Source organism: Malaclemys terrapin, chromosome 6 (genome assembly GCF_027887155.1).
Source record: "Malaclemys terrapin pileata isolate rMalTer1 chromosome 6, rMalTer1.hap1, whole genome shotgun sequence".
Lineage (NCBI taxonomy): Eukaryota > Metazoa > Chordata > Testudines > Emydidae > Malaclemys > Malaclemys terrapin.
Window position 1 is genome coordinate 35,967,849 of NC_071510.1, and position 20,763 is coordinate 35,988,611.

At 39.0% G+C, this 20,763-nt stretch overlaps 1 protein-coding gene across 2 annotated transcripts in view; it reads right to left on the reverse strand.

The window, feature by feature from the left end:
- PCSK5 (proprotein convertase subtilisin/kexin type 5) overlaps positions 1-20,763 on the reverse strand; it is a 295,959-nt gene that overhangs the window by 75,838 nt on the left and 199,358 nt on the right. For both annotated transcript variants that reach the window (XM_054032645.1, XM_054032646.1), the window contains exons 13-17: positions 12,683-12,819; positions 5,710-5,853; positions 3,340-3,442; positions 2,514-2,707; positions 826-910 (exon numbers count right to left, since the gene is read on the reverse strand). In XM_054032645.1, coding sequence (XP_053888620.1) covers positions 826-910; positions 2,514-2,707; positions 3,340-3,442; positions 5,710-5,853; positions 12,683-12,819 — 663 coding nt within the window. The remainder of the gene's footprint in view (positions 1-825; positions 911-2,513; positions 2,708-3,339; positions 3,443-5,709; positions 5,854-12,682; positions 12,820-20,763) is intronic.

Sequence of the window (20,763 nt, forward strand, 5' to 3'; positions counted from 1 at the left end):
GAAGTGGCTTTACCATGTGAAAAATAAATTGGGCAAAGACATTCAAGGAAACTAATTATAATGGTCAGCTTGCACGAACTCAAAGACTGTAATCTATTTTGACACAAGGTACATGTCCAATACTAAAACAATTAAGGATCATCCTTATTCTAAACAAGTCTCAGATACAGATTTTGACTTCAATTTTTTGTGGCATAAACCCAGCATACAATCCCTTACAAACTCTATAGGGATTTTTGACCCTCTCCGCTTGGATCAAAAGGCCACTCAATTCACATGGAAGTAAAAATGTGTGCTGCTGCTGCTGCTTTACCTATCAGTTTCAGAAATGATTAAGTCTCCCTACCAAGAAAAAATAACCACTGCTGTTTAATATATGGGCACACCATATCGTAATGGAATTGAACCTGAGGTACTTAAGATAAGTGAATGATTGGATGTATGAAGAGACACAATAAAGATAAGGAAATAGTTTCTAACTATCACAGGAATGAATCAGAAGGATTAATACAATTCATCAGTTTCACTTCTAAAATAATCCTTGACTGCCACACTGTAGGTCAAAAAAGTGAAGAACATAGCTTTTACATGGCTACAACTTTCATTTTGCCTGCAGTTAAACATTTTTTAAAATTCATTGTTAGCCAAGATGGCTTATGATGGCACAAGAAAGTATTAAATTACAGCACAAACAGCAATAGAACACATAAATGGAGGCCCCGTCAAGGTTAAATAGTAATATTATGTAAGTCTCTTTGATGTATGTCCATAGACTCAGGAAGTCTCTTTGGCTATTGTGTGCAGTGAAATCCATCATATCCTTACCTTAGGCCATGTCTGCATTCTGTGCAACTTTGGGATTCAGTACATGTCTTACAGTTCTCACTGCATTTCCGGCAAACAATCTTATCTGCAAAGGAAAAAAGAAAAACAGCCCAGAAAACCCTGGTCAATCATGTTTAATACAATTATATGGATATATTCCATTGTTCCATTTCTTGTGCCCAGGTAAAAAAGCAATGAAGTAGAAAGCAAGAATAAAATGAAATAGCTAAAGTGCTACTTATATATTGACCTTCTCCATCAAACATCAAATGCTTTCAGTTATTTCTAAATATTTAAAATAACATCCTATTCCTTTGAAAAATAATATGCTTTGAGATTGTAAAAACACTTACATGAATACACTTGTTTAAATTGTGTTTTTACTACTGACTCATGCAATCTTTTCAAATAATAGGAAAAATACTAAACTCATGCAAATAAGAGTTTCTACATGAATTGCTCATGCAAAGCGACTTACTAAGCTTTGTGTAATTGTCTTTTAGATCATTTAAGCAAACAGACTTTCCTAATTTCATTTTTGTGGGGGTTCAAGGATATGCCTGATTGCACTTTTCTGATCTTATCAAACCTAAGCAACATATTACTGTTCTCTTTACCCCAGCCATAAGACCTAAAGAGCCCACGTTCCTCCACACATTTACACTTCTTACTCGGGAAGTTCTGTATCATGGACACCAACTTTCTACCTGAAAAGGGCTGTGTGAGAATCCCATCTAACTCCACATTCTCTTTTATCCTGCACCTTGATCAGGCAGAGGAACCATTGTGGTAGAAAGAAATACTACTACTTAGTTCTTTTAAAGTGAAAATGAAAGAAATGAAGCTAATACTATATCTGCCCCGCTACCCCTGGTTATGAATATACTGCTTCACAGTACTGCAAGCAGGAGACACTGGCCCCAGTTCAGCAAAGCTCTTAAGCACATACGGTAATTATCTTTAAGGATATGCCTAAATCCCTGGGATTAAATATTTTATAGGATCAGGGCCTAGGCTGGGAATTAAGACTGGGGACGCTGCATGGTCATCCATAGGTGGGAATTAAAGCCAGGTCTCCCACATGGCAGTGTAGGTTACTGCTACTGCATCATTGCATCACTGCAGATATTAAACGTCTGCCAAATTTTGCCCATTGTTGTGCAGCTGTGTTAAGAGTTGAGGACAGAGCCTCTACCTTCCTTAGCATACCAATGTAGCAGCCAAGCAGCATGCCCGTCTGGCTCTCAGATGCCCACTGGTTTACCAGGGAAGCATAGTGTCCCAGTTTAGGAAGTAATGTTTAATATGTGCTGGAGATGAGCACATGAGTCAAGAAGATGCATTCTTCCACATGTTCCCCCACCACATAGTGGATCTACTATTGTAGAGGGACAAGTGTTGCTCTGCTACCTCCACTTCATAGTCAGAAAGAGGAAGGGAAGGATTTTGTCATGTACCACTAAGCATGATTTTCAAGAGCTAATATTCAAAGCAGAATCCAGATGTAGTTTTGGAAGACACACTTGATCAAGATTGGTTCCCTACAATTTCATAAAAGGAATGAGATTTAGAAAAGAGACAAATGTATCAAAATACACTTTTTATCTTAAAAACTACTCCCTGACCTCCCCAAACAACCCAGCCCAAATATTGGAAACCCAAAGAAATAAGCAGGAGAAAATACTGACTCTTGTCAAGGTAAAATCCATCTGGGCAGCTGGTAATACAGACGTTGGATTCTTCATTTAGATAGAAACCGGATTTACAGCTCAGGCATTGGTCACTGTGGCTTCCAACACAGGTTTCACAATTGGGTGAGCATTTTTTACAGCGTTTCTTGTCTACATTATAGTGACCAGGTGGGCAGTTTGGAACACAGATCCTGCATTGTGCAGTGAAGAAAAGGCAGTCTCATCACTGATGTAAACCCACCACCCTATAGCAGAGGTCCCCATACTGTGTGGCGCGCCCCACCTAGGGAGCACAGAGGAACCTTCGGAGGTGGGGGTGTGGGCCAGTCCCTACAGAGGGCAGGGAGGGAGCACCACCCAGCCCCTCTCCACCCCCAGCTCTGCTCTGGTTCTGCATGCAGCTGCATCTTCAGCTCCCACCCCCACCCCCAGCTGAGACCCCAACCTCAGTCCCCTTACCCCATCCCCATCCACCCCGGTCCTGGCAGAGGCGGGGGGGATGCAGACCATTTACATCTGCCCCAAGCTTGCCCAAGCCCAGTGACTGATGCTATATACTAGCTATGCTGGTTCTAATTTTGTTTTTATGTTCATTTTGTTAAAAAATAGTCACAGGATGGTTGACTAATCAGGAAATGGTGTTTGAAGGATCTACATTACATTCAAATTAGTTGGACTTTCCTCTAACTCCTATGCAAATTTGTAAAATAAACTAAAGGTAAGAGAAATTATTCCATATCCTGTAGAAAGGGGAAAAGGAGAGAGATATTAAGATAAAAATAGAACAAGGGATGATATATAAAGATGTTTTTTTCTTTCTTACCGTGTGTTGTTTTTAGATTTGTAGTAATAGTGTAGACAATCAGTACAGTGGTCTGGTCCTGGCCCATCACACCCTACTTTACTGCATTCTGCATTGCATGGACCTTTAATAAATCCAAAAATCAAAGGAGGGGAGAAATGACACATCTGTATTTGCTACTCTGTGGTCCTTACAAAATATTGCTATAATGCAGAGTATAATTACCCCAGTTCCCTATATGGACTCAGTGACTAGCTACAGTGAAGCTAACACAGCATCTAACACAGACTTATCAGATACTATTTGTGGAGTCAAATAGATGCTGTCATTATAAATAAATCATTTAAATTTTTCGTCACTGATGCCCGAAGGTCTCTGAGTCCCTTAACAAAGACTAACAACATCATTTATCATAAATAGTTCTGTGTGCCCACATAAATCTAAGATTGGGAGCAAACAGTATATGGTAGACTATCACTAGCAGATTGTTGTTAATAATTAAATAAGAGTACTGGGGCCCTGTTGTTCACAATATCATTACAATATTTTTCATATGAACTTTAACTCTGAAAGTTGGAGAATTGATCGTTAGGATTCTCCACGTAACCTTAACTTTGACCTCATCTTCTTGCTAACAGCCTCTTACTGGATAGCAACTAGATGCTAGTAATGACCACTATCTTGTGGTGCAGTTTCTTCATAATTTCAGAAGAGGATGTGTGTAGATGATGATTATATAATGGTGTGGTATCTTAGAACCAGGGGAAGTTGAAAAAAGGAGATATATTAATGAAAAATGGCATCTTCCAGTGGCTTCATAGGTTAGAGAGCAGTTGAGGTCACTTGGGCTGTATGGTTTATGGTGGAATTTTGGATGTAATTTTTGGAATGTGTAGGCAAGATAATGGACTAGATTTCAGTGTATTGTCTCTCTAAATCAGCAGCTGAAGCGGGTCTCTTTGAGTCTTTTGCCCATACATAGTGTTTATTTTGTAGGTCTGTATTTACATTTTGGGAAGGCAGAGTTTGTGGTCCACACTGGCAATGTGAATGTTATACAATGGTTTGGTGTTTATAACTAATACCATCAAAAGTGATTAGCAGATTAAATATTATCATTATGGAAAGCTGCTCAATAACCATCATATGCCAATCCCATCTCCATGCCATATTGATGCCTGAAGCAAGAATAGAAAAAAATAAAAATAAAAAGTAAAATCTCAGTCTGTCCAGGTGATTCTAGAGTGGCTCAATCACCTTCCAAAATAAAGAGAGGTTCAAGAGTGAGTGGAGAATGGAAAAGTTCTCAGTATAATGCTGTCATCTTGGGGCTGGCACTCTACCTTTAGACAGGGAGATACTGATCACAGAATCATCCAATCAAATATTACCCAGCTAATGACCTTCAAAGTTCCTTTTCACACATAATGGGCCTAAGTACTTTCAGAAAGCTCTAGACATTGTTGGAATAGATAATGTCACACCCAAGTAGGACATCCCCACAGACTTGTTGCCTTCTTGCTCTGACACTATTGACTGATGCCAGAAAGACTAGTTATAATAAAAGATTCAATGAAGACAATGGACAATTTTTCATAGAGCTCAGTTGAAGGAGATTGTCTCTCCTGACACAATGTAGATGATACCATCCCGAACAGCTGTTCATATATACTGCTGGGGAATTCTTCACCGTGCATATTCATCATGAAATATACCATATGTACTTGCCATGCTTAAAAAAAAATCAGAATTAAAAAGATTTATGTGCAACTTTAAATAACAAGTCACATGACTCGTATCTTAATCAAAACTCTTAACTGAAGTCCCACCACTCCCATTCCTCATGGGAAAAACCTCAGTGCAAAGCCTTTTTACTAGAGCTTTGGTTGGCATCATGCTTTTGATCTTAGAAAGTTCATTTTCCTGCATGTAATTATTCTAAAGCTTGCATGTTTATATTTATTACAATTCTAACTTATGAAAAGAAGTTTTATAAACACACATACAAACTTCCTCTTCAATCCAGAGAAAGGGAAAGGCAGATCAAAGTAACTGTGCAAGTTATGTTTTATTCAATTGCTTAGGTTATTTTTGTTGTTTATTATTTGTTTCCAGAAGCATCCACATGGTGCTAAGTGGCTTCCAAACAAACAAAAACAAAAAGGCACAATTCCTGCTTCCAAGATCTTAGCGTCTAATTAGGGAATGCAAGTAGACAGAAGAAGGAAGAATAGAGTATAGGGAAGTGGTGAACATCAAACAATTAAGGTGGCTAGGCAGTGACGTTCTGACAGTACAATGGCACATACAGTGTGCCAAATGAGTCCTCAACCCTATTATACATGAGGTAAAGTAAATGCATGATTCCTCGAGATGTAGACTCTAACTCACCTGCATAGTCATCTGTCCCATAGTCTTCTGTAGGGTCTTCGACTGGACTGGAGCGCACTCGTTCCACTTTGGGAAAATCGTTTCTTGGCGAGTAAGGCTGGATGGATGTCCCATAAAGAACTAAGGACCATTCTTTCAATTTGCCTAGCAGTCAAATATTTAAAGCATAATCTTAGAAATTACTTACATCCTCTCTTTCTCTCTCTCATGTGGATTTTGATACTGATCATGTGAAATTGTGAATGAATATGAGTGAGTCTGAGCCCTTGCTTTATCTCTGTGTCCTTGTGCAGGACATAGTGAGACAGAGATAATGCAGTTTTAGCTTCAGTATAAATCCAAACCAGCTCACCTTTCTAAATCAGTTTTTCATACATCGGATCTAACACCACATCAACCTCTTCCAATTCTAATAAAAGACTACTTAAATACTCCATGCTTGCTTCAATAAAAAAACATAAATAGTTTTCATATAAGGGGTGAAATCCTGACCCTGAAATCAATGGGAAAACTCATATGGACTTCAATGAGGCAAGTTTTCATTCCACATTTCACTTTCCTTCAGAACACTAGTAAACCAACTTTTCTTTTTTATTATTCTTAATCTGTCAATTAATTAGTTGCACAGTCGATGGGATTCCAGTTTATTAAGGGGGTTGATTTTCTTATAATACCCAATGAGTAACTCCTACTGGCTTTAATGGAGGTCTACTAATGCACACTGAGGGAAGAAAAACTCTCCTAACTTATCAAAATCTCTGTAGTAAAACTTCCGTGTCATCCTCTGAAAACAACACCATCAGTGAAAACCCATACTATAAAATTAAAACATGGAAAATAAGTTTGGCCACACTGCTCCCTTGATTGTATTTGCCCACAGTAAAAATCACTATACAATTTAGCCCAAGTCAGTCTCTCATTATGAAAGGCTTGGGACTGAAATAGGTCAGCAGTGAATATTTGAAAAAGTCCTGCAGCTACGTTTCGTGGTGGGCTGTTCTTTGGTCTAATTGCTCTTCCCTCGGAGCAACTTTTTTCAGAAGTTTAAACCAAATTAACCTTTCTTTAAAGAGATCACTCGTACTACATATATGGTAAAATTCAAATAAATTTATCCTCTCCTTTCTATTAAATGCTCTCCACAATTTGTTTTGGGCTTTAATATTCTCCTTTGCCTGTGTATTTTTAAACTATAGAAGTTAAGTTCCATTAACTTTTACTAAATCCTAGTTCTCTTTCTGTATTCTCCCAATTTTGTTGCTGTCCTCTAGTGAGGTACCCAAATTATGTGCCCTATTACCTCTCTGATTTTACATTCAACACCTAAAATTTAAGCAACAAGAACAGAGGTTTTCCTAAGGTGACTGGCTGATGGGAGGTGATCACCCATTTTCTTGTCAATTGTTATATTTTCAGACTAAAGATTGTTGTGAAATAGTACCTGTCTCAGTCAACCCAGTATTGCCTACTGTTTGATTTTCAGCCTGATTTGATAGAAATCCTACCCTTTATCTGATGTTATTTTGTGCTCTCTTGATAGATTATAAGGCTGGAAAAGGTCATGGGCCTATAGTCTAACCTATTGCATCACAATTCTTGCATTGAGCCCAACAACTTGTGGTTGAGGTAGAGCATATCTTTTAGAAAGACATCCAACCTTGATTTAAAGACTTCAAGTGATGGAGAACTTACCACATCTCTTGGTAGGGTGTTCTAATGGTTAATTACCCTACTAGTGATAAAATGTGCACCTTATTTCCAGTATGAATTTTTCTAGCTTCACCTCCCAGCCACTTACCTTTGTCTGCTAGATTAAAGAGCCCTGTAGTATCAGACATCATCTCCCTGTATAAGATCATGCTGAAGTGGCCCCTGAACCTTCTATAGATCAAACACCTTTAATCTCTGCTTATAAACCCCAGGATCACATTGCCCCTTGTAGCCCCAGCATGTCTCTTGGTGCTTATCCCTAAATCCTTGTCAGAGCCACAGCTTTCCAGTCCACCAGCCTGTAATTATGGCCTACGTTTTAAGATGTATGACCTTGCATTTGGCTGTAATAAACTGGATGCAGTCAAATAATATGTTTTACTAACAGATCTAGACCACCCTGCCCTCATCATTTAATTCTTCACCAATCTTTGTCACCTGCAAACTTTATAAGCAATGATTTTATAATTTTTTCCAGATCATTGACAAAAATATTGGTCCAAGAACCAATTTCTGCAGGACCCCGCTAGAAATACTCCACTTATTTTTGCTGCCCATGCATGGAATCTGGAAGGATTTTTCTCTGAGATCAGATTGGCAGAGACGCTTTGTTTTTTTCACCTTCATCTGCAACATGAGGCACAGATCAATTGTTGGTCTGATCTACAGTAAATGGTGGATTCTCTGTAACTTGAAGTCTTTAAATCAAGATTTGAGGACTTCAGTAACTCAGCCAGAGGTTATGGGCCTGTTACAGGAGTGGGTGGTCAGGTTCCGTGGCCTGTAATCTTCAGAAGGTCAGACTAGATGATCATGATGGTCCCTTCTGGCCTTAAAGTCTGAATCTGAGTCCTAGTGAAGCTACCATTCTTGGACTTTGCATGCATGCAGTGATCTACACGAGCACATCTATTTACAGGATCTGGGCCTTTAACTTGTTTCTTAATTAAACAAGTGGAGGGGAGAGTAATGCAGGCGTTACCATGGGAGTAGTTTCCTTTTAAAGACTAGTTCAGTCGATAAATTGAGAAAATCCATGGAATTTGTCAGCACGTAAATGAAGTCTGCTTCAAGGCAGGTTTAATTTGCACAATGAAAATACACACACAGACACAGACACACACTTTTATAACAAAGATATAAACCATACACATTTGAGCCAAAATATTTGTTTTGGCTGATTCCACCATTTAGTCTGGCTAGCACAGTCCCTTTCCCTCCTTATATTTAGTACATAACTAAGAGATCCCTAGTTGTATGTGTAGGAGAAACAGTATATCACAGTGTTTCATAGACAGCATATGTCTGCACTTTGCCCCATAAATTCTGCTGAATTAAATGCAGAAATAACATACATTGTTTTTTTATAAACTGGATGCTGCTTTTCTTTATGGCTAACAGATGTGACAATACCTTGCCCAATGCTAGGTTCTGATGACATCAGAAACATTACATGGGTTGGCCATTTGTTCACATTTTGAGACAGGAAAACTGTAGTTATTAATTATAAAACTTTTTGATAGCTAAACAAGTATTTACAGACATGCAGAAATACAAAACACATATGGTGGGGATAGCAGTGTGATCAATTGCAGACTATGGTGATAAACTGGGTAACTATCATAGATTGTACTGATGCACCTTTACTTACTTCACACTCTGCCTACTGATCTATCACTGCCAGGACAAATTCAAACATCTGAGTTTTTCCTTGGATAACATATGCCAGGCATTAACACATCTTTTCTGAACAGGAATGCTATTGGACTCTGGATGCTAAGAGTAAATGGTGCTAAAGAGGACAAAAAGAACCAGGCCTGAATTCTCCACTGTCCTGGATCCTGTGTTGTCACTTACATGCGTGCGTGTGAATGCAGAGTGGGTGTCTAACATTGATATTCGGGTCTGGTGGTGTTTTACACCCATCTTGCAGAGGTGTAAATGACTACATAAGGTTCAAGGCAGTGAAGAATCACTTCTCCAGGTCCAGATTCTCAGCTGTACCCACTAACCATTGGGTGCATCTGAAGATATGGGGGATGATTTCCCTTTGGCATGATTCCTGACAGTTTAGAGAAGCCTCTGGATTTCTTTAAACTATGCTGGTTAACTATGGCCCCAGGGGCTGATATACCAGCTGTGGACTTCTACAGCTGGGTATTGGAGGAGACGGCTATGATAGCTCTGTGACAGCTGCCAGAGAAATCCTCAGCTGGGTAGGTCTACTGCATTTACAACTTCTTTGCATCACATGAGCTAGATCTTCACCAGCTGTAAATCCTCATTGCTCGATTGAAATCAGTAGAGCTCTGCCAATGTATACCACTTGAAGATCTAGCTCCATATGCCAAGCCACTAATTGTGCTGCAGTTCATACAGTATAAAGTATTGAAATCAACAGGAATATTCATTCAAGCTAGAGTTTGCAGGAACAGGTCCTTAAAGAGTATTAGGTATTAGAACTAATGTAAGTCCTATATAAAATTTGGTGGAACTCAATCCTCTCTTTAGCTTGTCCCCTTTTCACTGCCCTGGTAGCATAAAGGGGCTATAACTGGACTCTGGAGAATAGCCCCTCTATAAGGAACTGGTGGAGAACTACCGAAGTGGCTCTATGCCAGCCCTCGCTCAGGCTCTAGCATAGGGAGCATGCCACAGCAGAGAGGGAGGGAGGTGGCTGGAATGCATTGCTCTTTGCTGTACTTGGCTGGGGGATGACTCTTAGGGTGCTGTTGCAAGCTGCTCTAACCAATTCCTTGGAGTAAGGCAGGCCTCTGGCTACCCCAAGAATAAATTTGGTAACATTAAAATATTGATGAAGTTGCCAACCATTGACTTTATGGGCTTCCTTTTTAATAACCTGATGAAGGAGGAACTCCATTGAAGCCAATGGAATGACATCAGTGAAAATTGGTTTGAGAAGATAATCAGACTAGAGATAGCTGAGTGATGTCTGAAAAACTGAAGAAGACTGTATTTTGCTCCATGCCTCTAGAGTGCTGTACCCAAGCCCTTCAAAACTGGGTGCCTAAAGTTAGTCTTCTAAATCCATAAATCCAGCCGGCAAGAAGGAACTGAGGGGATGGAGGGTCGGCAGGGCCCTATATTGAGCGCCATAAAGGCGTGACCCCAGGGGGCACCCAGGTCGACCCAACGGATGCTGCTAGGGAAAACACCTAATTAGAATTGACATGAGCAACCACTCGAAGAAGAAGGTGTAGTATTCCAATATAAGTATCTTAAGACAAATCCAATTTCAACCAAGAGAGAAAAAAACACTGTTCCAGTCCACAGGACAAAAGGCCATCTCTACATCTGATAACAAAACTACTAATGGGACTTTCTGACAAGGCTGAATTTGGAGATATTTAATATGCTTATGTTATAAGCCACAAACTTTTTTACAAAATCAACTTTAAATATATAATTTTCAAGCCTCATAGCTAGTGTTTTATTCTTTTCCTGTGTACTGGTGATATGAAGGTGGTCATCATATTTGGTAAAAGCAGTTTAGATTTTTGAGTGTCATTATATATTTTCTAATTCAGAAACAAGTGTATTTTTAACTGTTTAAAAATAAAATTCTGGTGTTAAACTATCAAGAATATATTTGTATGGCTTCATATATTTTATCTTGTGTATCAGACATATCTTATTTTGGCAATTTAGGATTCATTTTAGGTAAATCAATTAAAAAAATCTTGAATGGTTTGTGAGTTTACTTAGTTTTCTGAAGGGTAATATATTTTGTTGTCTTCATAGAATTCTAAACCAACATGCCTAGTGGCAATGTTATGGTGACTCTGATCAGATTTTAGATAGTTAATCTTGAATTTTTATACATTTTTTAAATGTCACAGGCTAGTCATCACTCGGATTTTTCCACCTTTATTGCAATGTTGTTCACTGAGTTGATTCTCAGTGTTTTCAATCGTACTATAAGTGTTAATTTAGCTTCACTGTTACATAATTATCAATACATTCTTTGTACTCCAACTCTTGTGACCATTTTTAGTTTAGATTTCTTGCTGATGTAATTTTTCTTCTTCAATATTTTTTATTGAAATAAATCTTGACAGAAATTAAACGCCCTCAGACAACTGGTTTGAGGGCATCTCGTTTATTTTGATGTGAGATATCAAGAGAAGCATTCTACTCTATATTCATTACTAGTGGTGCTATTTTTTTGTTTGCAGTATATCTTTTTGAAAATGAGGCTTAGGGATGAGATTTTTTCAGAATACTTAAGATAATCATCTCATATTGCAAGTCAATGGGGATTGGCACCTAACTCTCTTGGGCCCCTCTGAAAATTCTAACCTAAATCTTCATTTATTTGATCTATTTGTATTGATTTTTTTTGGTATTTGCATATACTAGTGTAAGATCAGACCACATATTGGGACCTATGTGTGGAACAGGAATTATAAGCAGGAGATCTTCTGAGGCTAAAAACATATCTAACCAAGAATAGATTCAAAAGCGGGAGAATAAAAAGGTCGGGGATACTTTGTCTTGTGTATGGCAGCACAAAGAAACCTCAAAGCAGGTGTAGAGGCTAAGGGAGGCTCACCCCAGTATGGTGTGTGTGTGTGTGTGGATTCTCCAGTGGTGGAGAACTGATCAAGGCCTCTTCCCTCCTTGTAGCTGGCGCAGTGAGCATGGATTGGAGAAAGTGTGTGGACAGAGATTGCTAGCAGTTTTATCAGCTACAACGAGGGGAGTGGCCTTCATCAGCCTGATGTAAAGGTTGCCCAGTTTGTACATGCTATTGTGTTCGCTGCCTTAAAAATGCAGGCATGCAACTGTACATACCAAGCTTGGGCTTCTCCTTCTGAAAATTTGTCTCTAAATCCCTTTGTATTTTCAGACACTGACTCTTGGCTGCCAAAACTCACAAGCCTGGTGTGGTCTAGCTGTGGAGTGCAACTTATACCTTGAGATGGCAAGTTTTCACATGGTGGGGATAAAGGAAGTGGAAGTTTGCCCCCAAGAACACTGCATTGTTGCCATTCTTTCCACACAAACCAGAAGTAGGTTCATGGTAAGAAGGAGCTACGGGTCTCAGAAGACAAGTAATAAAAGTGTGGAAGTGAAGCACAACAAATAGATGGGAGTCAAATTCTGCCTCAATTCTCTGCAATCCCATTGAAATCAGTGTGTCTGCTCAAGTGTAAATGAGGGCAGGAATTAGCCCAAGTACTGCATGCAACTGAACATATTCTTCTGGACCACTGAGCCTAACTAAAGGATGGATTCATACCTGGAGACTTGAAACTTCTCAGCTGAGATGGGGTATCATGAATCTCCAACTTCCAGTCACCTGCTGCTTTTTCACCCCAGCAATGAGTAGTCATGAACTCCCAGTTTTTAAAACCTTCTGTGGAATGATCAAATAACCTAAGATAAAGCAATAAAGTATTACTATATATACAGAAGAACAAGAAAATAAATCCTTGCCTTCATCGGTGATCCTCAACTCTCGTGTGCCCACTCACAAATGAAGTATATTTAAACTAATTAGTGTATCTAATCTAAGCATTTATACTGAATTTATCACCATGGTTTTGCAGCACCTATTTCAAACATATCTGATGGGACCATTTTGTATATAACAATTCAATGGGGGAGGAAGGACAATTCTTCTATATGCTGTTGCTTCATATAATGAAAGAGAGAATGAGAGTTTATATACTGCAAATTAAAATTGCCAGTGCAGTTTAATAAAATTCACATCCTGAAAAAGTACACACTGAACACAACTACCTTTCCTTTGTTCTAAAAGCGTGACCCAGATACAAACATCATTTTTTAAGTGGAAAGTTTTCTTTTTTCCAGTTTTGGGTTGAAATACTGAACAGGGGGTTACGAAAATAAGAAATACTAGGTGAGCAATACAACATGAGCAGTGGGGGCCAGGAGAGTTTCAGTACTCATGATGCTTGTGAACAGAACAAAGGTAACTGAGACATTGGTGTATTGAACTTCAAATAATTTAAGTATTGCTATATCCAAAAGTTTGACAGAGTCTAGTTTTGCTTGAACTAATTGGCATATGATGATTTCGTCTTACTAACAGTTTTACAGTAATTTCATTACTTAGGGCTTGGATGAAGAGGTTGGAGCTTGGGTCTGAAATAAAGTGCGTTTTAGTAGAGGGACCCAGTGTAGAGTCTGCAATCTGATGCTGATCAGTGGGGAGGTCTGGCCCAAGATTTTATTGCCTAAGACTGGAATTTATTAATGAGATTTTGAAAAGACACAAGAGAGTATGCACTTTTGTTCAGTGTTAACAGTATGTTGCCTGGTGCCCCAAAGCTATTGATGAGAGATTCACTGGAGTAGAGACTGCTTCCTCATAAATGGTACAGTTCAGCTTTGGAAGAATATATACAATTTCAGATCTCTGTCTCCCTTTCCTGGAAACACACACATACACCCAGATTCACAAATACTGTGTTTAGCTATATATTTTTATTCACACTCTATGTATGGAGATTCCATGGCTCACATCTGTGCTTAAGTATATTTCATAAAATTAGATTTGTACACTAGCTGACTACTGGCATAGCACCATTGTTGATTCAGTGGATTTACCACAATTTTCTCTTAAAAAGAGAAAAACCTATTCATACAAATGTTTAACAAATCCTAAACAAACCAAGTAAACCTTTAAATCACTTGACTCTTTCTCGTAGTTTCTAAGTGTATTTTCAGCCTCTTCTTTTTTAAAAAAAGTTGTGAATACAATGTGCGTGTCACAGAATTTGTACTAGCAGAGAATTTGGCCCATTCTATGTGATTATCAATTTAGTTATCTGAGTACAGCAGATTTTGCAAACAAATGTTTGCTAGTATAGCATACACCATGTACTGCAGTGATCCAAATTACCTGTCCAGTTATCATTCCACACACACATACTGGGTAGGTTCAATTCAAATGATTGCAAAAATTGTTTTCAGCAGACTTAATACAGTTCACAGAATCACAGACTATCAGGGTTGGAAGGCACCTCAGGAGATCATTTAGTCCAACCCCCTGCTCAAAGCAGGACCCATCCCCAGACAGATTTTTACCCCAGTTCCCTAAATAGCCCCTTAAGGATTGAATTCACAACCCTGGGTTTAGCAAGCCAATGCTCAAACCACTGAGCTATCCCTCCATGCAATATTGTGCTGATTTTTTTTACAGTAACTCAGTAAACAACTCATACTACCGCAATATCTTATTTTTATACTGTGTGTCAGTCAGTCAAGGCAGCAACAGTCCTCTCTACTGTTATGGCAACTAAATTACATAGCATTATATAAATACCATGTAATTATTTTAAAAATTCTATATTTATTGGGATTTAAGTCACATACATTTCACAGAGACATGTCACAGATATTTACTGCCTATTTTTACCAAGGACTAGTACAAGATTTTCCACAGCATTTGTGTTTCAGAGGAGGTTATAATCTACTTTTCAACTCAGATCAGTGGCAATTACATTTTCGGTCACCTCAGATGTTTGGTCTCCATATTGTTTGCTTACTTAAATTCTATCCAAAATGTGGTATTTAAAAATGTGATTAGATTTTTACTCTTATCTAAAACCACAGTCACTTTTGGGTGCAAAAATGAGACTTTGTCCCAGATGTACAATAATATCTCTAATTAAAATTTACTACAGAATTCTACATTAATGCTGTAAGCAGTCAAGTTTCGGATCATTATTGGGGAATAGTTTAGTACTGTTTCTATGGCATGGGTTAGTTTTTGGAATGAACAGATTACCAGTCTCCTATTGGACAGGTACAGTACTTAGAAAAATACCATTTAAACCCCTATTTGATATTTCATTCTCACCTGTTCTTAAAAATGAATACACTGTCAACAAGCCACAGGAAAACATCACAAGAGTCAGTGAAGAAAAAGTGTTTGCAAGGAGTAAAATGGTGAGTTTTAGTTTGTAAAAGGCTGAGTTCATACAGCCTAGGCCCAGCTGTGCATGTGCTATATGCGCTCTCCTGTATGAGCATTTTTATGCGGATCTGCATATTTACTAGGGCCTTTTACATAAAGGAGAGTGTAGGTGGCATACCAAGATGTACATGTCTTTCTCATATAAGGGTGGTAAGCACTGAAGCATATATCTAAATCGACTGAAACATTTACCAGAAAGTTAGGATGAACTTTTCTCTCACACAAAAAGAAATCACACAACTGAATGGGATTTTTTTTTTTTTAATGGGCATTGATTCATTAAAACCCAGCTCATACTTTTTCATGTGTCAGGTGGATTCAGTTACTAGGTCATACTTCATACTAAGGGTATATTTATGAATAGTTTACAAAGAATTAGTAAATGATTGGATAATCAACTGTTATAGATTATTGCAGAGTCCAATAGTTCAATGGGTGGCTTATAGCCATGTACAACACCGATAGATGTGCTTATAACCACTATAACACCTCTACTCATGCCTGTAACATACATCTAACATTAACTAATCACTCATGAACCTTTATAAACTATTTATTAATGTAATCTTAATATAAAGTGGGACCAGTTGCCTAAGTACCCATGTGAACTTTGGTGATACCAATATGATTCATAGATTCATAGATAGATTCATAGATTCTAGGACTGGAAGGGACCTCGAGAGGTCATCGAGTCCAGTCCCCTGCCCGCATGGCAGGACCAAATACTGTCTAGACCATCCCTGATAGACATTTATCTAACCTACTCTTAAATATCTCCAGAGATGGAGATTCCACAACCTCCCTAGGCAATTTATTCCAGTGTTTAACCACCCTGACAGTTAGGAACTTTTTCCTAATGTCCAACCTAGACCTCTCTTGCTGCAGTTTAAACCCATTGTTTCTGGTTCTATCCTTAGAGGCTAAGGTGAACAAGTTTTCTCCCTCCTCCTTATGACACCCTTTTAGATACCTGAAAACTGCTATCATGTCCCCTCTCAGTCTTCTCTTTTCCAAACTAAACAAACCCAATTCTTTCAGCCTTCCTTCATAGGTCATGTTCTCAAGACCTTTAATCATTCTTGTTGCTCTTCTCTGGACCCTTTCCAATTTCTCCACATCTTTTTTAAAATGCGGCGCCCAGAACTGGACACAATACTCCAGCTGAGGCCTAACCGTATGGCCAAGATAGGTTGGATATGGCAGTCCTGACTTCCTGTACTAAGAGATGGAACATCTATGTGCTGAAAAGGAACATTTCCAGTACTAAATTAATTTTAAACTGAAAAATAATGGGTCTCTTTGAGAAATTATATAATATACATATGTGTAGGTGTGTACTGTACATGAATATATATTCCTACACACACACATACATACATAGGAAGTATACTCAAATAATTATTTCCTTAAAACAAGATCATCTTGTTGAAATGTGCAGGTGTCTCTTTCTACCACCCTCACCACTAACAATTGTATCTCCTCTCCATTTAACAGCATAATGAGAAACCGAAATATTCATCTGTAATTAAATTTTAGAAATAGAGGCAGGTGGGTATCCATTTTCAATCACATTCCACAACTGGGAACATAGGGTTAGCCCCTCACAGTTACACCTACAAGATCTTCATGGATGAAAATAGTTTAGATTTTTAGTAAACGGCTCACAACTGATAAATGCAAAAAACAAAAGCAACAATAAGAACAACAAAATCCAAGAACCCAAAGAGAAAAAGAGCAAGCCATAGTTAACTTGAGTTTGCAAACTGAACCCCCCTCCTGTCTATAACAGAAAATGGATCTGGGGGCTAGACTTTGGTGAGTACCACCACAATCAGACATCATGACAAGACAAACAAAAAAGGTAAATTTATAAATATAGATTTGTATTACTCTGGTCCTTTTTTATCCTTGAAGTTCCAGTGCATGTGATAGACAACCATATGCTATATACCGAATTCACTTCCTCAAGAGTCAGGAAATGTACACACGCCCAAACGATTGATGAATGGGGCTGAGGGCAGTTGGAGGTGGGGGACGATTTGTCCTCTACCGCAGAGCACTTTGTTTATGATGTACTCCAGCCCTCCTAAATTAGCAACTTGACATATAAGTGGTCCCTGCACGCTGGGCTAATGGGGCACAAGACTTAAGCTGAACTAGTATTTTTAACATTGCAGAGTGCCTTCTTGAGTTTTGCACTTGCAGATGTTTGGGTAAACTCCTTTGAACAGCTGTTCTCCACAGGGGCTCTAGCAACTGCCTGTCAGCCAGGAGAAGTAACTGTTGAGGAACTCCAGGCAGCTGAAAACAGCTTAATCAAAGAGTCAACCAGTTCCTACCACCTATTTGCATTACAGTATGAAGAAAACAAATCCTCCTAAGAAGTGGTCTGGCAGCAGATAGGCACTCTGAAAGCCTTCTCACCTACATCTGTTAACTTAAAGGGATTTTCCATAAGAAAGTAGATGATTATGTCTTCCCTCTGTAAAGGCATTGTTTTCTATAGATCTTACCTCCAGAAGTTCATCTCTTACATTTACTCATTAAAGCTAATTTATGAGGCAAAATGGAACTCAAGCACAGTTTGATCTGAAATGTGAGCATGCCATCTCGGCTCATAGGCTGGTTGCATGTGCAACAGGAAAGATATAACTACATTGAAGGAAAAAAGGCCTGACGACAGCCACCCTCATCTTTGATATAGAGAACTTGCACACAGATTCTATAGGTAACAGCATGCAATGGTCCATCTTCATCGGACCAGACGTGGGAGGACTTGAGGTTCCACCTGTTACACCCAGGTATTATTTGTGCTAATGGTTGTTTGTTTAAAAAACCACACTTTTCTATCTAATTTGCTGAAAATCTTCAGAAGCCCCTGGTGCAGGTCCATGAATGAACACAGCACCATAATACAGACTTGTTTCAGGCACAGGAAAGCTGGTGGCGGAGACAGGCACAAGGTAGTACATGAAGTAGGTCAAATTCATCCCTGGTGAATCTCCATTGAAGTCAATGCTATTATACCAGGAATGAACTGGGCCCAGTGATCCCAAGGCTACATTCATCTTAAGCAGCTGACACAAATCCGTGCGGAGGGAGCAAAATTCTTCAGAGCTATCCCCTGATCTGACAAAGTTTAATTCAGCTCCCTTCTTCCTTCCTAATTTATTGAAAACACCATTTACTGGGGCATTCAGATAGATCATAAATTTGACCCCAGGACCTGTTCCACTTTTCAGGATGAATCCAGCTTCAACTAAAATTAATTTGAAACAAAAATTAAATGAAGTATTGAGTGTTAAAAGCTGATAGACCGCTACAGGTAGACTAGTACTGTGAGGAACACAAAGGTTCCCTAATCCAGCAGTTATGTCAGGCCTGATCTAAAAGGCCTGCATTTTTATAGAGGTAGGATATATTGAACTTCATCCTTCTTACAAGCTCATCTTTGGGCATCTCCCAAGACTGGGTTTAGAATAACAGGGAGGATGGTGGCACTTGCTTCCTCACAAAGAACTGAATTTGGCCCTCCAGTGTCTGGTGGAAAGATCAAAAGAAAACCTTTCCCCCACTATTTTAAATGTATTTATTTTCTGATGCTATTTTTCTGTCTCCAGCATTACTAACATTCCCAGTGCTCCTGAACTTATTTATTTTCCATCTGTTGTCTGCCTGCTGGAAACAATTCTAATGCATTGCACAAGACTTTGTGTGCTTCTCTTGCTGTAGCTGACAGGAGAAAAAGTCTTTTTTTGGGGGGGAGGGAGGGGGGAAGGAGGCAGCAAGGCCAGTGCTGACAAACACAGCAAAGCAGCAAGTGCAGGACTTTGAAGAAATTGGGGGTGGGAGGCAACTGTATGGAGAAGAAGGAATGGCACAATGTCCATTCAGCAAGAGAGGAGGACAGGGGCAAAGCTAAAGGAGGCAGTGCAAAATAGCACCCTGGGGATGGGAGATAATTATTCCAGATGCTGGTTCATCCTCATGGGCTGGGTACAGGTAGGTGATTGTATTCTTTTGTTTCTCTATTTGATGGCAGTACTGTAGGGTCACTCTAGTTCAGGGGCCGGCAACCTTTCAGAAGCGGTGTGCCGAGTCTTCATTTATTCACTCTAATTTAAGGTTTCGCGTGCCAGTAATATATTTTAACGTTTTTAGAAGGTCTCTTTCTATAAGTCTTTAATATATAACTAAACTAGTGTTGTATGTAAAGTAAATAAGGTTTTTAAAATGTTTAAGAAGTTTCATTTAAAATTAAATTAAAATGCAGAGGCCCCCGGACCAGTGGCCAGGACCCAGGCAGTGTGAGTGCCACTGAAAATCAGCTCACATGCTGCCGTGGCACATGTGCCATAGGTTGCCTACCCCTGAGCTAGTTGTTAGTGGAGAGAGGTTCTGGGTGCTCTCTCATCAAAAGTGGGGTTGTCCTCTCCATTTCTTTTTAATTTACCTCGAAAATGCAACACTTTTATGAAGTATTTCCAGAGTAGATTTTAATATGTTAATGACAGATGGGACAGTCCAGAAATCTAAATAGCCCTATATAAAGAAAGGGCTTCCTCTTCCATTTCTAATCACCAAGAATTTTTATTAAGTGATATTGCAAGTGACACTAGATTACAGGACCCCATATTTAGTCAGAGATGGAGAGTTTTTGGCAGAGAATTTTATTAACAAAATTTACTGATATCAAAGATTTCATTAGAGGAAAAGATAGCAATGGAAAGCACATCCTCTTGTTGTTTGGAAGAGGTATTATGAACGTCATTGAGATGTAAGCAGATGAAGATAAGGGTCTGGAATTTTGCCACCATATGGTTAAAAGGCATTCAGCTACATAGTTCTAACGGGCAGCAGCTGTTTTAAATGTAAAGGATGCAATTTAAAGCAAGCAGTGACTTTGGTGGGAGATAAGTGAGCTCATGGCATACTAGCCCCTTTCCGTGTTCTTTCCATCTAGATGGTCCTCTGTGGCCTCTTGATTTGAATGTGTATTGGGACAAGCCTTGGTCTCTCAAAACTATTCTGTGTGAGTTGCCAAATCCAATGGGCAATTGTTTTGAAAAGGGGATTCTGTTCCGCTTTGGTCCAAATGTAGTTATTATGACTAGCTGAGCCACAGCCTCACCCCAGCCTGCACTCTCTGAGTCTGTATTTTCCTCTTTTGCAGTACATCCAATTTAATCATGTTTAGCACTTTCTAAACAGCAAAGCAGATGTTCCCTGTAATGCAGTTTTTGAAGAATGCACAAGAAGCTGAAGCCAGTGACAATGTAATCCACCAAATGCCTGTGAAGGAATCCATAGCGCCTCTGACTAACAAGTTTTATTCCTGACGTCAGTTTGGGGGATGCCAACATTAAGAACAAAAT